The sequence below is a fragment of the Sarcophilus harrisii genome, chromosome 3, assembly GCF_902635505.1.
Source record: "Sarcophilus harrisii chromosome 3, mSarHar1.11, whole genome shotgun sequence".
Classification (NCBI taxonomy): domain Eukaryota; kingdom Metazoa; phylum Chordata; class Mammalia; order Dasyuromorphia; family Dasyuridae; genus Sarcophilus; species Sarcophilus harrisii.
The window spans coordinates 26,758,004-26,777,756 of record NC_045428.1 but is presented as its reverse complement, the minus strand read 5'-3'; the positions used below and the strand labels follow the sequence as shown (position 1 = coordinate 26,777,756).

General features: G+C 35.9%; 1 protein-coding gene across 1 annotated transcript in view; it reads right to left on the bottom strand.

The window, feature by feature from the left end:
* Window positions 1-15,961, bottom strand: part of LOC116422511 (multiple epidermal growth factor-like domains protein 6) — a 28,365-nt gene extending 12,404 nt beyond the window's left edge. The window contains exons 1-5 of the mRNA XM_031961117.1: window positions 15,903-15,961; window positions 15,704-15,774; window positions 13,290-13,418; window positions 3,688-3,816; window positions 390-518 (exon numbers count right to left, since the gene is read on the bottom strand). Coding sequence (XP_031816977.1) covers window positions 390-518; window positions 3,688-3,816; window positions 13,290-13,418; window positions 15,704-15,774; window positions 15,903-15,961 — 517 coding nt within the window. The remainder of the gene's footprint in view (window positions 1-389; window positions 519-3,687; window positions 3,817-13,289; window positions 13,419-15,703; window positions 15,775-15,902) is intronic.
* Between the last annotated feature and the right edge of the window lie 3,792 nt (window positions 15,962-19,753).

Sequence of the window (19,753 nt, the reverse complement as noted above, 5' to 3'; positions counted from 1 at the left end):
GAGAATTAGATTGGGAAGATTGGCTGTGCCAGATCTCATACACACAGAAGAAATATATGTTGGAAATACTTTATTGAGAGCAGTGAGAAGTCAATTTTCAAAGATATCTCTAAGAAAGGAAAATTGTGAATAAGTTGGAAAAAATCATTGATGGCATTACTATATTGATACAATGAATGAAGTGCAACGGAACCTCCACCATGTCTATGTATGGTTCAGGGCAATCACCATTAATTCCTGTAGCAAAACAACTTAGGACCATGAGATGGCTTCTAGACAGTTATCCTAAAAATGGTAAATTAGACTGATAATATTCCGAACAATATACATATTTATACTTTCCCTCTTTGCTTGTATTTCTAAATGCTTCTAAATGCCACAGTACTTACGGTGGTCACAATTGTTCCCATAGTAACCCTTTGGACATTGACAGAAGCCGGTAAACCTATTACAAGTCCCATTGTTCTGACAAGAACAGTTAAAATGGCAGTTTGGACCATATGTACCAGGAAGGCATGCTGTAAAAGAGAATATATTCAGGAATTACTACTTTTTACTTAATGAAAATGTGCTAATTTCTTGGGTTATTTCAGGATGAAGATCTTTTCAAAGTAACATTTGAAATAATGCCAAAAGCTGAAACTTCTCTGAGAAAATTATCCTGAAGATTATACACTGCGGGGAGAAAAACATGAATGTGAGTGATTCTATTTCACACAAATCCAGTATTGGAAAGGAACTCAGAGTCCATCTAGTCAAATGTGATCTTGAAGAATTCTCTTCTATAACACCCTTGTCAAGTTATCATTTGAACCTTCATATGAAGATTTCCAGAGAGAAAGGACCTGTCCTGCCTAGAAAGAGCCAGTTCTACAGGTAGACTTTTATAATTATTTCTTAATTTTTCCTTACACCAAGAAGACTTTGTTATTTGCTCTCATTGATAAGGGAATTCTCTCCAATGGGGCAGATAAAAATCTAGTTATGCTTTCTCACATTATCTATTTTTTCCCCACATATCTTCTTGTATTCTGCATATATGATCTATCATGAAGCCTGCAACCCTTAGGGATTCTTACCAAGGGATCCATAGATTAGTTTCAGGAAGACCTGAAAATTTAGATGGGGAAAAAATACTGCACTTTTATTTTAACTAATATCTAAATTGAAATCCAGCCTTTTCTTTATTCTTGAATGTAGACACATTCATTTTTTCTTAGCGATCTTTCTATTTCCACAAGTTTCTTAACAATAACACTGGAATTGGGGGGTAGTTGAGCATACTCATTGGAATGATGTAGAGAGAAACAGAGGGAAGCCAATAAAGTTCAAGGGATAGCATGGCACTCTCAATTTAGAGTTAAAGAATGTAGAATTCACATCTACCTCTGTCTCTTGTTGACTGAAGATTGGGGGGTTAGACAATTCTAGAATTTTAGATCTTCATTTTTTTATCTGTAAAATTAGTCTTAGACAAGGTGACTTCTACAAGCTCTTACAACTTTAAATGTTTTCTTATAGTATTATGAAAATAACATGATCAAAAATATTCTTTTAATCTAAGCCAAAGATCCCAAAGTCATATGACTCATTTTTTTATTTAAATTTTTTTGTTTATTTTATTTTTAATTTATGAAATAAAGCAAGAATTTCCCTAACAGAATTAAAAAAAAGATGATTACATATGAGACTGCAAATTAATAATGTACAACTTGCTAATATATATATATATATGTATATATGTATATATATATATATATATATATATATATATATATATATATATATATATATAAAATAAAGTGTTATGGACCAGAACTCTGTACAGTGGTTATCTAGTTTAGCATGGTGATTAATAGTTCTCTAGTTCAGTAGGATTAATTTAATCTTACCACAAATAATAGTTCCCTAGTGACATAATGATAGGTTTATACTCAGTATATCATAAATGATCTAATTATAATAGAGCATATAAGCTGGGACAAACTCAGCTAGAGTCAGACTTGGAGAAGACAGAGGACTGGAGGCGGGAGCTCAAGCTCTTGGAGCCAAGGAGAGAGATTTACTCCATCTCACACTTAGGTGGCAGGTGGCAGGGCTCTCCTCCTTCACTTTTCCACTGAAACCAAGACTCCAGAAGGTCTCCAAGAAAGCTGGTCTGAGCCCCAGGCAAGGCAACTGGATTATGAAGGAGACAGTAAAGAATTTGGACTTTAACATCTGGCTATTCTTGTGGTGATTAATCTGCTGAAATGAAGGCTGGTCCAGAGACCTCCAGAAAACCAACCAGAACACTACAATAAAGTTATCATGCAATATTTTTCTTCCTTTTTATTCCTCCTCCCACAAATAATGGTTACCATAAGTTATAAATATGTATATGTATATGCGCACATATGTACAATTGCTATCTATCTACATATTTCTATTTATCAGTTCTTTCTTTGGATACAGATAGCCTCTTCCTTCATGGTTCATTTGTCTCTAATCAGAGTGTTTATAATAGTCAAAATGACTTAGTCACTCAAAGTCATTCTTATAACAATATTGCTGTTACCATGTACAATGTTCTCTTGGTTCTGCTTATATGATTCAAAGACAAAACTCATATTCAAGTTGAGAACAGATAAACTTCTAATGAACTTCTCTGTTGAATGGACTATAATGACTTTCAACTTCCTGGTGCCAGATTTGTGTTTCTGATTATACAATAAGATGACATGGTAGAAAGAGCATAGGAATGAGTAGGGGAAAGGGTGGTCTGACAAGTCTGGACATGTAACCTTCCATTCTCCATCTCCATTTCTTGCTTTTTTAAATGGGTATAATAGCATGTATTTTACAGTGTTGGTGTGAGGGGAGGTGTGATATAACTGCTATGTTTATGGCAGATATGCTATCTGCTATACTATAGCCAATAAAGCAATGGATTTTGAATCAGAAAAATCTGGATCCCAGTCTTGTCTCAGAAACACACTAGCCATGCAAACATCTAAGCTTTCTCAACCTTAATTTCTTCATCTATAATATGAGAGGATTGGACTCAAGGGCATAGAAAGTCCTTTTTACTTCTGAATTCATGACCATATTACCGAAAGAAGATAATTGGAATAATTTCAGATTATTTGCAAATTTTATTTTTTAATTTTAAAAATGTTTTAAAATTAAAAAAATATTTTAATAGATTTTATTTTTCAAAATACATATAAAGATAGTTTTCAACATTCACTTTTGCAAAATCTTGTGTTCCAATTTTTTCTTCCTCTCTCTATTCCCTTTCCCCCTTCACAAAAGAGCAAGCATTCTGATACAGGTTAAATATGTGCAATTCTTCTAAAGATATTTCCATATTTGTCATGCTGCTCAAGAAAAATCAGATCAAGAGGGGAAAAAAAAACATGAGAAAAGGAAAAAAAAAACAAGAAAAAGATGAAAAACTTATGCTTTGATCCACATTCAGTCTCCATAGTTTTTTCCTCTGGATATGGATAGCACTTTCCATATAAGTTTACTGTAATTGCCTTGAAACACCTCATTGTTGAAAAAATATTTGCAAATTTTAAAGTAATACACAAATACCATCTATTCTTGTTATCAAAGTCATGATTTTTGTTTGACGTCTTTTATGGCTTTCACATGATCTAAAATAGATCCTGTTAATTAGCTAAGGGACAGGATAAAACTTACCCTCCTCACAGTAATTGCCTGTCCAGCCAAGTCCACAGGTACAATTTCCATCGATAGGATTACAAATCCCACCATTTTTGCAGGCACAGGTTAGCTGACATTTATGGCCATATTTTGCCTGGGGACAAACTGTAACCATATTTTAAAAATTAATATAGTAGTGGAAAATATTACATAGAAACATTTCTCAGCGAGTTAGATGGAGAAATGGCACATGATAATGTCACGGCATGAGAAAATGCTTATGAATTTTCTGCAGTTAAGCACACAGAATCAATGCTGAGGTAGAGATATCAATAATAAAGCAATCACCAAGCATTTATTAAGCACCCTGTGCCAGACACTGTGCTACATTATGGAGGTACAAAGAAATGTAAAAATAATCTGTCTTCAAGAAGTTCATAAGCAAATGGGGTCACAACATGTAAGTAGCTATTTAGGACATCTATTTTTAAAAAGTGTTTTCTTTACAACATACCTGAGGAGCAGGTAGTAAAAATATGATTATTCCCATTTGACAGATGAGGAAATTGAGTCTTGGAGAGTTCTCTAGCCATGGTTCTATGCAGTAAGAATTGGTGATAAGATTTAAATCCATAACAAGATTTACTCTCCTGAGAAGCTCAGAACTCATTAAAAATGCACCATACCACTAAGTAGATGATATCATATTTATGTTCTTTCCTGATTGGGAAGTTTATGATCTTCCTATAGTAATGATAAAGATTAAAATAAAAAGAGGGAACTATATAGGATGTGATGGATCCAGGTCGATTTGGCTTCCAAGAGCTGATTGTTAAATTTTCAGTGTGAGTGTAACAGCTCAGAAATTGACAAATACTATAAATTAGAGCTTAATTAATTGTTTTGTTACTTGCCAAGACTTAAGTGATGAAGAAATTTTAAGAATGCAGATTAAGCTTTACAGTGTATTTTGCTTTTGTAGAGAACTTATTGACAAAAATTTAACAGGACATCATTGGATCTAGGAACAAGAGACTCAGTTATTTGGTCAGTCAAAAACATGGCTGAAAGTCTGACATTAGCTCTTAATACTGAATTAAACAAAGAAGGCAGACAACTTTCTAACACTGTCAGGTAGTATACTTAACAGATACATGATTTAACCCTCATTCTATGATTGTTTCCTAATGCTTAAAAGGTTGGCTATTTATGAAACTACAGTGAAATCCCAAATAGATGAAGCTTGGAGTATTTTTGATAAATAGTCCTTTATAATTTTTCTTATAACCATAATCTGAGTAACTGAAAAAAATAATGTTGTCAAAATAAACAGATTTTGTTGATTTCTCTTTCACAATTCATAGACCACAGATTAGAATGGAGATTTTTTTTCTTTTTGACAAGTCCATTGGAGTTATTTTAATCAAGAAAAGTCCTTAAGCCTAATTGTGCCCTATTTAGAACTTAATAGCAATAAACAAAAAGTATACATAGACCGACTTTATATTTTTTCTCTCTGAAGCTGTTTACTATAGAACAATCTATAAAAATCTGCCTACTCCATATTGAGATCCCTTTGGGTATATGGGATTTAGGATATGCTCTTAGAGCTTAGCATCAGACCTAGGAGGCTCAGAAGCCATATGATTTCATTTGAAGAGGAGGAAACAGAAACCAGCAGAGATGACATTACTTGCCTATAATCACAGAGATAATATGTGGCAGAGCCACTTTTAAATCCAGGATTAGAACCCAGATCCTCTCACTGGAAGTGTAATACTCTTAGATTGTTAATTAAATATTCTTTCCATGGTATTTGACTGAGTAGTCTCAGCAGCTTGACAAGGGTAAAAGATGGGCTTTTTCATTTAGTTTGGAAAATAATATTCCATGTAAACTATGGATATACCCATTGATAACCCAATAAAACCAATTAATTATAATGGCCACTGGTGAGCTGGGCTTCTCTGCTGGAATAAGGACTATACACAGGAGCAGACAGATCAATAGACTAGATCAAAGAATAAGAAATAAACTAAGTGTGTGTGTGTGTGTGTGTGTGTGTGTGTGTGTGTGTTACCCCTTAATCCTACACAAGACTGGCCAGAAGTTTTTGAAGGGAGAACAGTTTAGTCTCAAGATAGAATCCTGGAAATAGCAGCAGTTTAAGGCAATGGTGGCACATTAAGAAATCCTGAACTGAATCTTTTGGAGAGTAGAACTATTTTGCTGCTCCAGAGCTGGTTCTGAGCCTTTATGCACCTATCTGCTGGTGCCATGGTTGTTTTGGGAATTAAAAGTGGGGTGGATGACAGTTTAGCAACCTTTTGGGGGGGCATAGAAAGATTCACTGGAGGGTTATGGGCTATTTTTCTATATCTTATATACATCTTTCTGGGGAGTCTCAAACAAAGGGGAGTGCTATATATCTGAAGGATGGTATAGGTCCTTAACAGGAAGGAAGAGGTAGGAATTACTAGAAAGTGAAGGAGAATTGTACTTTAATGCTTATAGTGTCCTGTGAGTCTCTTATGCTCTGTGTGGTAGAATAAAGACAGCCTTGACTCTGATAAATATTATTAGTTCGTGTGCTTGCACTGGGAACCTAAGGACCTTTTGCTCACATCTGTAGAAACCTAAAATCCAAAGTATTATGATGTCCCCATGGGAGGCCCATGGATTGGAGCCAAATGAACCGAAATATGATGTTCTTAGTCTAAACTCTGGGTGGAGATGTGAATAGAAGGCAATGATTTATGAGAATCCAAGCCACCCCCAATTGAACCTGGTAAATATAAGTCCAGACTATAAGTTCCTGTTGTTTTCATGCAGGATAATGTAACCTGCCTGAGGATAAAGATTGTTTTTTCATAGCCTTTGTAGTTTCCTTATTGGAAGTTCCCTTTTACCCAAGACATAAATGTTTGGATTCAAAGGCAACTAAACATGAATTTGTGCCCCTTGATCTTACCATAGTGTTAAATAAATATGGATTAGATTGGGTTACATATCAATTACCATTCTCAGAAAGCTGTTAATAAGAAAATGAATAATTAAATGAGTTTATAGTTGACAATCTTCTGAGTCATCTCTTCTTGGTGATTATACCAAGTCCATGATTATTTAAATTCTACAAATTTTTTTAAGATGTCATGGAAAATTATGGCCTTCAAAATTGCACCATCTCCACTGTGTAGTCTCTATTTAGTTAATATAATGTGTCCACTATTCCTTTTTGTCTTTTGAAAATGCTAGTTTCATTTCCTCATAAAACACACTGACTACTAAAATGTTAGGATTCAAATGTAGTGATTCAATCACAGTCCATCATAAATAAGGAAACATTAGAAATCTCTCTTCTGTTTTGTGTTTAGTTATTGTCTTCCTTTCGGTTTCACATACAAATGTTCTCGAGATGAACTGGCTTATTTGGGTTTTGGGCCAAGCTTTCTTTCAGATGCATTTTCTCTTCCTGTGTTGGTGAGGTGATACCATTTTCAATGTTATACTATTCTCCTCTGTAACATTTTGCAAATGAGTTTACATTCTAAAGGAGTGTTGACTTTGGCTTCCATGACAGTGTGCTTGGCAAGGAGTTCTAGTGCTTCCTGGCTGACATGGTTTGGGGGTTCTTTTGGCCTCTTTTGGAGAATGATTATTTAATGTTGATTCAACTTCTCTCAGAAGTGATTACATCAGAGTCAAAGTTCTTTAATTTTACCCATTTTCCATTCTTTAGCATCAATAGTTCATTTAAATGAGTCAGATGGGAGTTGTTGAAATTATACCCAGCTTCTCGCTTTTTATTCTTTCTTTTAATTTATGTTGGATTTGGGTCCTTGCTTTATCTAGTTAATCTGCTGATGACAACTGATTCAAAAATGATGCCTATATTGATGACTAATTGTATTTGACTTAATAAGATATAGTCAACTTTTTTTCCTCATATATTTTGATGTGATTTTGACAATCATATTGATTATAGGGGTATGACAAAAAGTTAGTAAATATCAGTAAGAATCAATGAGTGAAAAAGTAAGGACTTTTGGATTGTTTGGATGCTTTACACCATCATGAATACTTCTTTTAAGCAAAGCATTGGAATATTTTTGAAGTTCTGTACTGTGCCCTTTTTCTTTGCACTCGAATCTGTCTCACTTGGTGATCTCTTTAGCTATCATGAGTTTAATGAAAATTTCTATGGAAATGGCTTTAAGCTACACACACACACATACACACACACACACACACACACACACACACACAAACACACAACCCATACTTTATGCAAAGTAAGAGAAGGCCAGTGAAGTTTACTGAGTTCGGGGAGGGAGGTTTACGTAGGCAAACCTCTATATTAGCAAACTCACATTGGTAATTGAGTGAAGGATGTATTGGACTAGGGAGCAAGTTAGGAGAGTAACTTATTATGAAATGGAAGGTTATTATAATAGATGATAAGGGCCTTACCTGGAGCAGGGGAGAGAAGGAGAGAACATGGAAGCAGAAAGGGCAATGTTTTCATACATGGGCTGAAGGAGAGTACAAAGGCACAACCTTAAGTGACTGAGAGAAAAGTGGCTGTTTGAGGTAAAATATGAGGATCTCTATTTCGAGTCTATAGAGTTTGGGATGCCTGTGTAAAATCCATTTTGAGATGTTGCCAAAATAGTCAGTGCTATTGTATTATAGAGAGATTGGAAGAAAATAAATGGAAAGATCAACTTATTTCTATGTTCCTTTGCTATATCATTCAAAGGAACAAACAAACTAAGGAAAAGATTCTATCCATTGTTTAAAGTCATGAGGGCTAGACTTACTGAAAGATGTGGATAAAAATAACAGGATGAGCTTTTGGAGTGTTTGAAATCAACCCTGATGGACTTGATATCTGCTCTTATCTATATGCTTCTATCTGCAGAATTGAGTATGGATGCACCCATTTAAAATTTTATAAATAGCACCCAAGCTATTATCTGGTAATTTCCTATTAAATGAAAAGATTTATGATTTTTTGTAACATGCTCTTCAAAGTATTGTCTCTACTGTCGGACTTATGTGATGCATTGCTTCATTTTGTAGAATTGCTTTTCTCCACCTCTCACTTTTTGTTTTTTATTCTTAGTTACAAGGGCTAGCTCTTTGGGAAGAAGAAAATAAGAATATATTTGCAATTGAAAATGACTTAAAAATAAAATGTATAAATAAAAAGACATGTGTTTACAAATGAAAACAATTGCTTCTGATTATAGAGAATTGGAAACATTTTACATGAATAAAATATTGCAAATAGGGCAAGAAGAGAACTGCTTGACTGGAGAAAAATCTTTCTACCAAGTATTTCTGATAAAAAACTGACATCCAAGATAAATAGTCAACTAACAGGAATATATAAGACTAAATGAGATTCCCCAATGGAAAAATAATTTTAAAAGCTATAAACAAAAAGTTCCTAAAAAGTGAATTGCAAGCGATAAATACATGAATGGAAAGCAAATGATAAAAAAGAAGTTTCTTTATATGCTCAAATATTAATAGGCACAGTTTTTATAGCAGCAAAGAACTGGTAACAAAGCAAATATCCATAGATTGTGGGGTATTTTTTAAAAGTTATGGTAGATGAATTTAGCGGGATATTACCTTGATATAAGAAAGGATGGATGTATATTACATAGCCAACTATTGAGAGACTGATTTGATGAAAACTGAAGTGAATAGAAATAGGAAAGTAACAAATGCAATGTAGCTGGAAAGAATGATAACAGCAAAACAATTGAAACTGAATCCTATGAAATTATAAAGACAAGCCTGGATCCAAAGAAGACATCTATGGAAGCATTTTCTCTCTTTGTGTGTCTCTCCCTTCCTTCCTCTACCACTCTCTGTCTCTGTCTCTCTTTTTAGAAGAGATGGGGAATCTTGAATGTGAATGCTGCAACTAAAATCAGCCTCTTTTAAAAGGCTTATCACAGAATCTGACACACAGTAGGGCTTAATAAATGTTTATTGGTTGATTATTAGTTTTGATGAGCTGTTTTCTTTCTCTTTTCTTGTTCTTTGTTATAAGTGCTCTCTGAAAGGGGGAAGAAGGTTACCAGTAGGAAATGTGATGTAAAAAATACATTTCAAAAATTCAGTAAAAGAATTAAAGTGTAGCTTCAAAAGATCAAATATTTTAACACACTTTTTAACACTTCATGAAGAAACCATTACAAATAAGAAAAGTGTATTTACTTTCCTCGGCTTCCAAGCTACCTTTATGTTTAATATTTGTTATTCCCTAGACAGGCAAGGTGACCTTGTATATCTCATTCTCTTGCTTTGCTGACAGCTGGGTCCACTATACCAAAGCAGGCACTGGCACCTTCCAGTCTTTGGGTCACCCTGCCCTGAGCCACCAAAACACAACAGGACACAATTTCTCCCATAGTGATTTTCAGGACAAACTACAGGAAAAATAACATGAGCAGATTTTTCTCATTAAAACATTCTGGCGGTCAGCGGACAATTTTTTTTTTTAAACTTTGTAATACAAGGCCCCTTCTTTTAATCAAACAGCCTTCTCTGAGTTGCCTTCAGTTCAACTTTGAATCTAAAAAAAAGTTGCTTTCAAAAGGAAAAGAAATTGTTCAAAGCTTTGCTTATTTTTTCATCACAATTTGAGTTGACGTTAGGAATTTCCAAGCAAACACTTTGACTAGAAATTTCTCTTGTAAGTCATGAGCCTCAAATGGTCCCAATTTAGATTGAAGCTCACATTTTAAAAAAGTGTACTTATTCTTTTTTTTTGTGCAGAAAGCACAAATTTAAAAGTCAGATCCTAGCTTGACCACTCAGTTCATATGTGACCTTGAGATGTTCATTTAATCTCCAAGGTTCTCATATTCTTCATCTCTACAATGAGAGGACTGCATTAGATGACCTTTGGAGGACTTCCCAATTTTCAATCTTGACCACAAAATGGTATCCTTAGAAATTCAGCTTGTCTGTACAAATACCAGGACAGGGTTTTATGGTAACTAGGCCTTCACTGATGATTCTGAGGCGCAAATAATATGTGTGTAGGAAATATGGGCTCAAGATTATTTTTACTGACTCTTACTTGCAAATTGGTCGATAATATTTTCTTTAATGTTGTGTATTTTCTTGTTCCCAACAAGACTAGAGCCAAGCATGGTGCTTGGTAAATGACTGCTTGCTTGATTGTAAACATAATCCCAGCATATATTAGCCCAAGAGTGACCTTAGCAATGATCTTTGCTGGATAAATGAGGAAAATGAGACCCTTGTCTAAGATCTCACAGCTGGTTGACAGAAGAGAGGAACCAGAATTCAAGTTCTTTGGTTCAACGTCTCCTAATTTCCTATAAAGTAGGATAGGTCAGTGGTTCAGACATCATCCCAAATGTATTGTGGGTAATTCAGAAAAAAAAAAATGTGTTGATTACTTTCCAATCCATTCCATCAAATTAAAAAAACCCAACATTTATTGTTTTATCATCATCATCATCATCATTAATATTATTGTTCTTATTAAGTATAAGATGCTGCAATAATGCCAGGATACAGACAAAGTGCTTGCCCCCAGGCAGTTTATATTCTAATTGTATCCCAGTAGGATGGTAAATATAATTATTTTTCTTCCCATGTGTTTCTTAAAATGGAAACAAGACAGTATCTGAATAGAGTCCACATATAGTGCCCAATACATATTAAAGCCTCAAAAATGAAGATTTGTTGAAGTGAAAATGAATATCTGTTTAATTTAATTCAGCTTGTATTTATTTAGTGCTTCCCATGTGGCAGATGTGGGGATTATGAAGGCAAAAAGGTATCATTTCTTTCCTGCAAAGAACTGATGGCCTATCTGAAGGGAATCAATGTATACCCAGAGAAATTAAATATGAAATATGAGATAAAGTCTGTGACTTTGTTAGTTTAAGAACTCTTGGTTGAGGAAGCTTCCCATGCCAAGTTGGATTGGCACCTTCTTGGCAATTTATAATTGAATGAGTTGTCTGCACTCAAATGCTGGCCAAGCCAGATTAAATGTAATTGGGAAACAAAATAAATACAAATACAATAGAACAGGATAATGTTAATATGTGGTTTTCTACATCAATATGCATAGTTTACCAGCTCTTCTTTCTAAAGAAATTTGAATTTGATTCCACTGGCTAAAGCACTGGAAGGTTAGATGTGTTGTGGAAGATCCTAAACCTTGAAACTGTCTTCCTGGTTCTGAGGTCAGCTCTCTCTCCACCACACCAGGCTATTTCTCTGGAGAAAAAATGGGGTTTTATTATTCTATGTGAGGGAGAACTCCTTCAAGTTGGGGCATCAGAAAAAACCCAGTGAAAGAATATGTCACGTGAGTGGAGTATAGAAGGGATGCTGAAGTCACCAGAAGACGAGATGAGGAGACTATTTGAAGTACTGGGTATGTGGGGATTTGTACAGTTTTGTTGTTGGATTACTTTTCAGTCATGTCTGATTCTTTGTGACTCCATTTGGGGTTTCCTTGGCAAAGATATTGGAGTGGTTGGCCATTGCCTTCTACAGCTAATTTTACAGATTAGGAAACTAAGATGGAGTTAAGTGCCTTGTCTAGGATGCCACAGATAGTCGGAGGCTAGATTTGAATTTAAATCTTTCTGACTCCAGGCCAGTATGCTCTTCACTGCTCCTTCAGTTTTGCTAGCGCTCTAATTTTTGCTGGAATAAAGAGTGTGTGAGAAGGAATTAAGTATAATAACACAGTTAAGACAGAGGACAACTAGATCATGAAGAGCTTTGAACCCTAGAGGTGTTGAAATTTTATATTTGGGGCTAGACAGAGCTGTTCTAGTGTGTTGATCAGAGAGTGACATGACTCTCTTCTGGGCTCTAGGAATATCATCTTAGTGGTTTTGTGAATGATAGACTGAGAAGGGAAGAAGATTGAGTTAGAGAGACCAATCAGGAGAGGTGAGAAGAGATGAGGCTCTCAACTTGTGTGATGGCTTTGTGAGAAGAGAGATGTGCTGGGGATTAGAATTCACCAGCCTTTGCAACTAGATCTCCTTCGATCTAGTAAGGCATAATTTTCCTTCTCCATTTAAAACCCACGCATATTTTTAGGGAAATTGGATCTGTTTGCCCCTAACCACTCACACTTAAGTCAATGGTTGTTCAGTCATCTCAAGTTGAAGTCTCCGAGTCTTTTTGGAACAGCTTTCCTTTGAGCTGGGAAATTGTTTTGGGGGAAGTAGAACTTTAAGATATTGAAAATGAGTTTGAAATTTTGAACCCAGGCAACCCCAGTTGGGTGGGATCTGGGCCAATCCAGTTTCCAATCCTGAGTCTGACCCAGCTCTGTGGGAGTGGGAGGTGCTGGGCCCAGAACTCTCTATTTGGCTGGTTTCCACAGACTCCAGCTTTAAATCAAATTCTGACAAAAGGAATACTCACCCTGAGATTTGGGTCAGTGTGTGTTTGTTTGCACTGCAGTAAATTATCAAATACAATAGCTGGGCCATTGTTTTTTTCTGCTAACTGAAACTCCTAAAGACTCTCATTCAGTACTGGCCTTGGCTAAAGGAGTAAGCTGTCCTGGCAAAATACAGTTAACTCCTCTGGTATCATTTCCAGCGACTTACCCTGACCACAGTCTTTGCCAATGAAGCCAGGGGAGCAGTTGCAGGTGCCAAGCAGGGGGTCACAATGGCCTCCATTCATGCATTTACACATCTTTTGGCAGAAAGGACCATAAGTACTGCCTGGGCACCCTGTTGAAAAAAGAACAAAACCACATGTTACACTGTTTCTGGAAGCCAGCCAACGTTTCATTTCATGTTCTTGGGCACACAGTTACTTAAACATTCAAAGTGATGGCTCAAAGTGATGGTATTTTTTGGTCCCGCTCAAGTTATTCCTACTGAGATCTAATTTTTTTTTTTTGGAGTCAGGCAGCTGTCTCAGAAATTCAAGTCACTACCGTGAGTTTTAATTAAGTACCTACTGTGTGCCCAGTTCTATAACAGATGCTGGGATTGCGAAGATAAAAAACAAAGCAATGTCTACTCTTGAAACATTTTAGATTCTTTCTATCAGATGTAGGCAGCAGGCTATTCTATTCCATCCTTCAAATCTTCTCCCTCCTCCCTTTCTCCCTGTCAGAATCCCTAGTTTCCTCCAGAGCACAGCTTGGATACTGCCTTCTATAAAAGACCTTTCTTGTTCTCTCAGAACATTGCCATATACTGACTTATCTCTGTGTGTATTAATTTCTCTCAGTAAAATGTGAGTTCCTCGAGCACAGGACATGTTTTTGTTGTAAAATTAAATCGAAGGCCAACTACTTTTCCCCTTCTCTACATCCTGCATTAAAGTCCTCCTTGCACACTTGATTTCGTATCTATTTTGAGTTCTTAAGACTAAAAGAGTAAAATGTCATCTGTGGTAGGGTCTACCATGTTGGAATACCCTTGGGTATACAAGCAGCATTGGACTATATGTTTGCTATCCAGCAAAGACAATAGAAATAGGCTCATGGACAATTTAGTTGCAAGGTAACCGCAGCAAGTCCCTAAATTGGCCAACCAAGAGATTTGTTCCAGAAGAAGAGACACTGGTCCCAATGAGACCTCAAATCCCTGAAGCACAGGAGTATAGGAGGCAAAAGACAGAAGATGTCTGATGTTACTCATTTACACTTTATGTTCCTGTCAGGCTTAGCTTAGAGCCCTAATCCTGAATTTAATGAAAATAAAACAATTTTGTTTAAAACAACAACAACGATGGAAGTCTGGCAAGAAAGATTTCTTGTTATAACCTAGAGCAAAATAGTTGCCTGAGCATTATTTAAGTGCTTACTAATGGTTCAAGGTACCTAGCAGCTGTTGCCACAATGATGCTTAGAACTTGTTTGGGATAGCTCAGTCTTTCTTGACTCATTACACTTTGTATTCTTGCAATGGTTTGTTTCTATGCTTGTGAAATTTAGCTGTTTCTTTCCATGGACTCTAATTAAATAATGTCACGACTGGCTATTTAAACTGGCATGCTTATGCATCAAGGGATATTCTTCAATGTTGTCTATTGATTACTCTAAGAACTAATATTTTTGCCATCTCATATTGTTTACAGCTGGATAAAAATATTACATCTGTAGGTCCCCAGAGATTGGAAAGTGGATTCTGAACTGTATGTGCTAATCACATGCATGATGAATGAAGTAGATAGGGTAGATGCTACTTTTGTGAGTGAGGAAAATAAGATTCAAAGAGATCAAGAGTCTTCGCCAAGGTCACACAGCTTGTAAGTGATAACAATATAAGCTAATCATGGTTAACAACAAGGGAATGTCTTGGTGCCAGGATTCCATGTAGGAAGAAATTACAACAACTAACGATGGGGAATTCTCTGAAGTGAAAGAATGCCCTACAGGAAGAAATAAAGCCACTCAGGGCAATCATAGGCAGTGAAACATATTGCAAGACCAGAGATATCAATGTAGATCAAGGGTATAAATAAAAGGCAGAAGGAGAGTGGAGACTGGGCTGGCTACCTATCTAGAGAATGTCCCTCTGAGTTGGAAGAAGTAAAATTGACCTTTTATGAACTTTAAGATGCTTCTGCTTCTGGCCCTTTGATTCTCCCTCTATTTCTCAGTTAAGGTAAGAAATCTGGGTGCTATCACAGCTCAGATGATCATACAGGACTAGGTGAATGTGGAGATTTCCCTTTTCTGTGTTTGGTATTCATCCTCATAATGGGCACATTGGATAAGTAAGTGTACATCCTGGAGGATCAGTCCATTTGGCATCAGCAAAGAAGGAACTTGTTCTGTCTGGAGAAGAATTGGCACAATGGGTTGTAGTATTTTGCCTATTAGCTAGGATAATGTCGTAATATAATTTTGCAAAGTCAAAATGCTATTAAAAGCACCATTATAAGAATTAGGTCCAGAATAGTGCTTGTGATCACTTTTGCTATCTTCGTTAAGATCAGTGCAGTGGAAAGACAAGTCAATTAGTCTAATCTGGGGCCATGTGCACCAGGTCCACATTACCTGATTTAGTATTCTCACACCTGAGGATGTAGTTGGGCAATGTGTCGATCTCCACTCTCCAAGGATGATGTCTAAAGGAGAAGTGAAGTTATTGTTTCAAGTTGGTCTTTTGGCAGTAAAATCCAGTTTTCTTTAATTGTACTTCCCATTATTTCAGTAGATATCAGAGAGAATGAGGCTGTTGGGTCAGAAACCTCACTTTTGAACCTTCTTTTTGTGTTCATCCAATGAAGCAGATCCAGTGAGGACATTTGCCATGTACCCCCAACACTCTAATTCCTTCTTCTCATCTATCTACCTGCACTTTTTTCTCACACTTTCCCTCAATTTACTTTTAAAAATTCTAGATACAGAGTTTCTATCATGATGATGACTTCATACAAATAAGGCAGTCATCAAGTAGTGAGATTCTTTCCCAGCAGTTTTATCGATGTTATTGCTAGCCCCTCTGTCTCTGTAGCTCCACCTTTTCCCTATCCCAATGTATTTTGAGAGTTCCATTCCTGGCCTAATATATAGGGATGAATCATGATCTTCCATTGAATAAAAGTTATCTACCAAATGATCAGACATCATTAGGGAGCACATCAGCCATTTATCACTGCCACAATCTACTTTTCTGCCCTTCTTACTATGACTTCCCTTTATATAGCCCTTTGTTCCAGACTCATCAGATGGATGAACATTATCCAAATATACATCATATTTTATCTCCTTTTGTTCATATCATATTCTCAGCTGGAAAAATGTCTTTAGGTTCTCTCTGGAGCTCCCAGGGTCTAAGCACAATTCAGAAATGTTTTTTTCTTTACTTTTGTCACCTCAAATCATCCCATCCTAAAAATCTGGGAAAAATGTTTCCATGGTTTTTGTTTGTGCTGTTCAGCTGTTTTTCAATCAAATCTTATAATTAGAGATTCCATTTGTTGTTTTCTTGGCAGAGATACTGGAGAGATTTGCCCTTCTTTCTCCTGCTCATTTTATTGATAAGGAAACTGAGGCAAACTAAGATAGATGACTTGTTCCAGGGTCATACAGCTACTTCCAGATTAGAACTCATGAAGATGAATCTTCCTGAACTTCAGATTTGGCATTCTATTCATTGTACCAACGGATACTTCTCCAATATTTGGCGACCGACTTCTCTCTTGTGAGTACAAAGTTCAATGTATTATAGAAATATTATTTAAAGGGAGAAACAAATGCTTGATTGAATAAGAATTAATATTCCAGATCTCTAATTTTCTTTAATATTATGTTAGATACATAGAGATTCACAGATAGTATCAATAAAAAAGTTATTAACATGAGATATGGGCAATTATAGATAATGTCTCCATCCTTTAGAGCTAAAATTACACTTTGCTTGAACAGGTCAGCATTAACCCTCAGTTTATCACTAAGCAGTTGTTAAAAAAATTTTGTGGAGCTATTTTTGGTCACAAACAAATGTGAGCATCATGTAAGATATAAAGATGTAAAGATGACAGACTCTTGTCAGGTGTTTTCTTTACCCTTTGCTTTCTGCTATTCAAAGTATGCTATTCAAAGTGATTACAGTTCCATTCTGTTTTCTTCTTCTTTCTTCCTCCTCCTCCTCCTCCTCCTCCTCCTCCTCTTCCTCCTCTTCTTCCTCCTTCTTTTTTCCCTTCCCTCCTTTCTCTTCCTCTCTCCTCTCTTTTCCTCTCCTCAAACACAGTTCTAATTCCTTTCTCTTTGCTTTCAAGTACTGTCTCCCCTTCAACTCCTGACAATTATGGAGAAAGAAAACTCCCAAGGCACAATTCTATAACTGAAAGACAATTTTTTCACTTACAACTATTGGATTATTTTGTGTCATAAAAAAACGACAACCAAATCACTTCCCAACCTGCTTCCCATTTCCTACCTCCATATGACATCAGTACTCCCTTATAGCTTACTCTTGGTCTATAGCTTCCTCTAGTTCTCCTCAATAGATTTCTGATTCTTTCTTTCCATTTTAAGTTTCAAAATGGTGGGTGTTTTAAAAGGCCTCCACTTCTCTAATTATCATTCTTTTCCTATAATTTGAAAGTGCTTCCTTGGATCCCAATCTGTGTTGACATTCTTCTTCTTTTGCAGTGATATTTTCTCTTATGATTTATTTGCAAAGATGGTGACTTCTCCTTCCCCTCCTCCTCCTCTTCTTTCTACTCCTTTTCCTCTTCCTTTTCATTATTTTTCTTCTCCTCCCCCTTTTCCTCTTCCTCTTGTTCTCTTCCTCCTCCTCTTCCTTTTCCTCTTCCTCCTCATTCTTTCTCTTCCTCCCCTTGTTCATTCTCCCCTTCCTCTTCCTCCTCTGCCTCCTCCACCTGTTTCTTCTCCTCTTCCTTTTCCTCCTCCTTCTTTTTCTCCTTAATTAAATAAGTATTTGTTAATATTTGTTGATTGCCAGGCAATGTTGTAGGTGTTGGGAATATAAAGACAAAAATCAGCCCCTATCATCAATAACATATTTTACCTAGGGATGGGGTAATGTGGGAGATATGAGTACAGCTAAGTAAATATAGAACATACATAAAAGAAATACTGGGTGATTTGGAATGGGGTGGGATTATAAAATAAGGAAAGGCCTTGCGTAGTAACTGAGCTGAGTCTTTAAGTCAACTTGAGATATGAAGAGACAGAGGTGTGGAGGGAGAACATTCCAAGTTCAAAGTCATGGACACAGGAGATGGAGTGTCCTAATGGAATCAAATAGACCAATTTAGCTACAATGTAGACAAGACAACAAAGCACGGGATCCTAATTCAATGCCCTAATGTTATAGATAAAGAAATGGAATTCCCAAAAGATGAAGGGGGATTTGTCCAAGGTCACCCAGCTTATAAACAGGAGATACAATATTTAATCCCAAAGCACTTTCCCAATCTGTTCAGAGTATAGCTAAAATTGGTTCAAATAGAAATACAATAGCCAATAGTGGCAGACATCTCTGTGTACAGGTCAAGTTCCATTCCACCAGCAGGACACACATGATGCCCACATTTGTTTGTGATCAAAAATAGCTGCATAACATTTTTAACAACTGCTTAGTGATAAACTGAGGGTTAATGCTGACCTGTTCAAGCAAAGTGTAATTTCAGCTCTAAAGGATGGAGATGTTATCTATAATTGCCCATATTTCATGTTAATAACTTTTTTAATTGATGCTATCTGTGAATCTCTCTATAGCTAACATAATATTAAAGAAGATAAAGTTCCACTGGACTCATGATTCTTCTCTGGTGTGATTATATTTATACTTTCACAGACCATCTGCAAAAGTTATTGAATCATAGGATTAGAGATTTAGATCTAAAAGGGAAGTTAGAAGATATCAAATCCAACTCCCCTTAATCCACTATCCTTTACATTATCCAAATGACATCTTATGTCTGAAGCAAGATGATAAAATTTTCCAATATAACTTTATTTTTAAAGGTGATATGAAGCATTTATTTTTACTGGAATATATTATTATTGATTCTCAATTAAGTTATTACAAAGTATTGATCATTTCCTAATGCTTCCATATATATGTGTTTGCGTGTGTATACACATATATAATATATATATAAAACATATATATACCTATATACATATTATGTGTGTATTCCTTCTTTTTAACAGAAAAAACCCAGTTAAACAAAAACAACCTGACACATCATCCATAACTCAGTGTATGTCACATTTCAAATCCATAGTCCACCACTCTTTAAGGAGAGCAATAGGGTCCATTGCAAGTTCTCTGGAACCATGGTAGCACATAACATTTTTTTCCATACACATGTATATGAATATGCACATGTGTATTCATATGTAAAGAAAATAAACTTTTAAAGCCATAAACATAATGAGATTTTGCAATTAAGACCCTAAATTCTCTAAAGCTAACCTCCTCTTTGAAAGGCGGCCAGATGGTGCAGTGTACATAGAGCACTAGGCTTGGAGCCAGGAAATCTCAGTTTAGATTTAGCCTCAGATATGAGTGTCTTTGGGTAAATCATTTAATCTCTGTCTACCTCATTTGTAAAGTGGGGATAATGA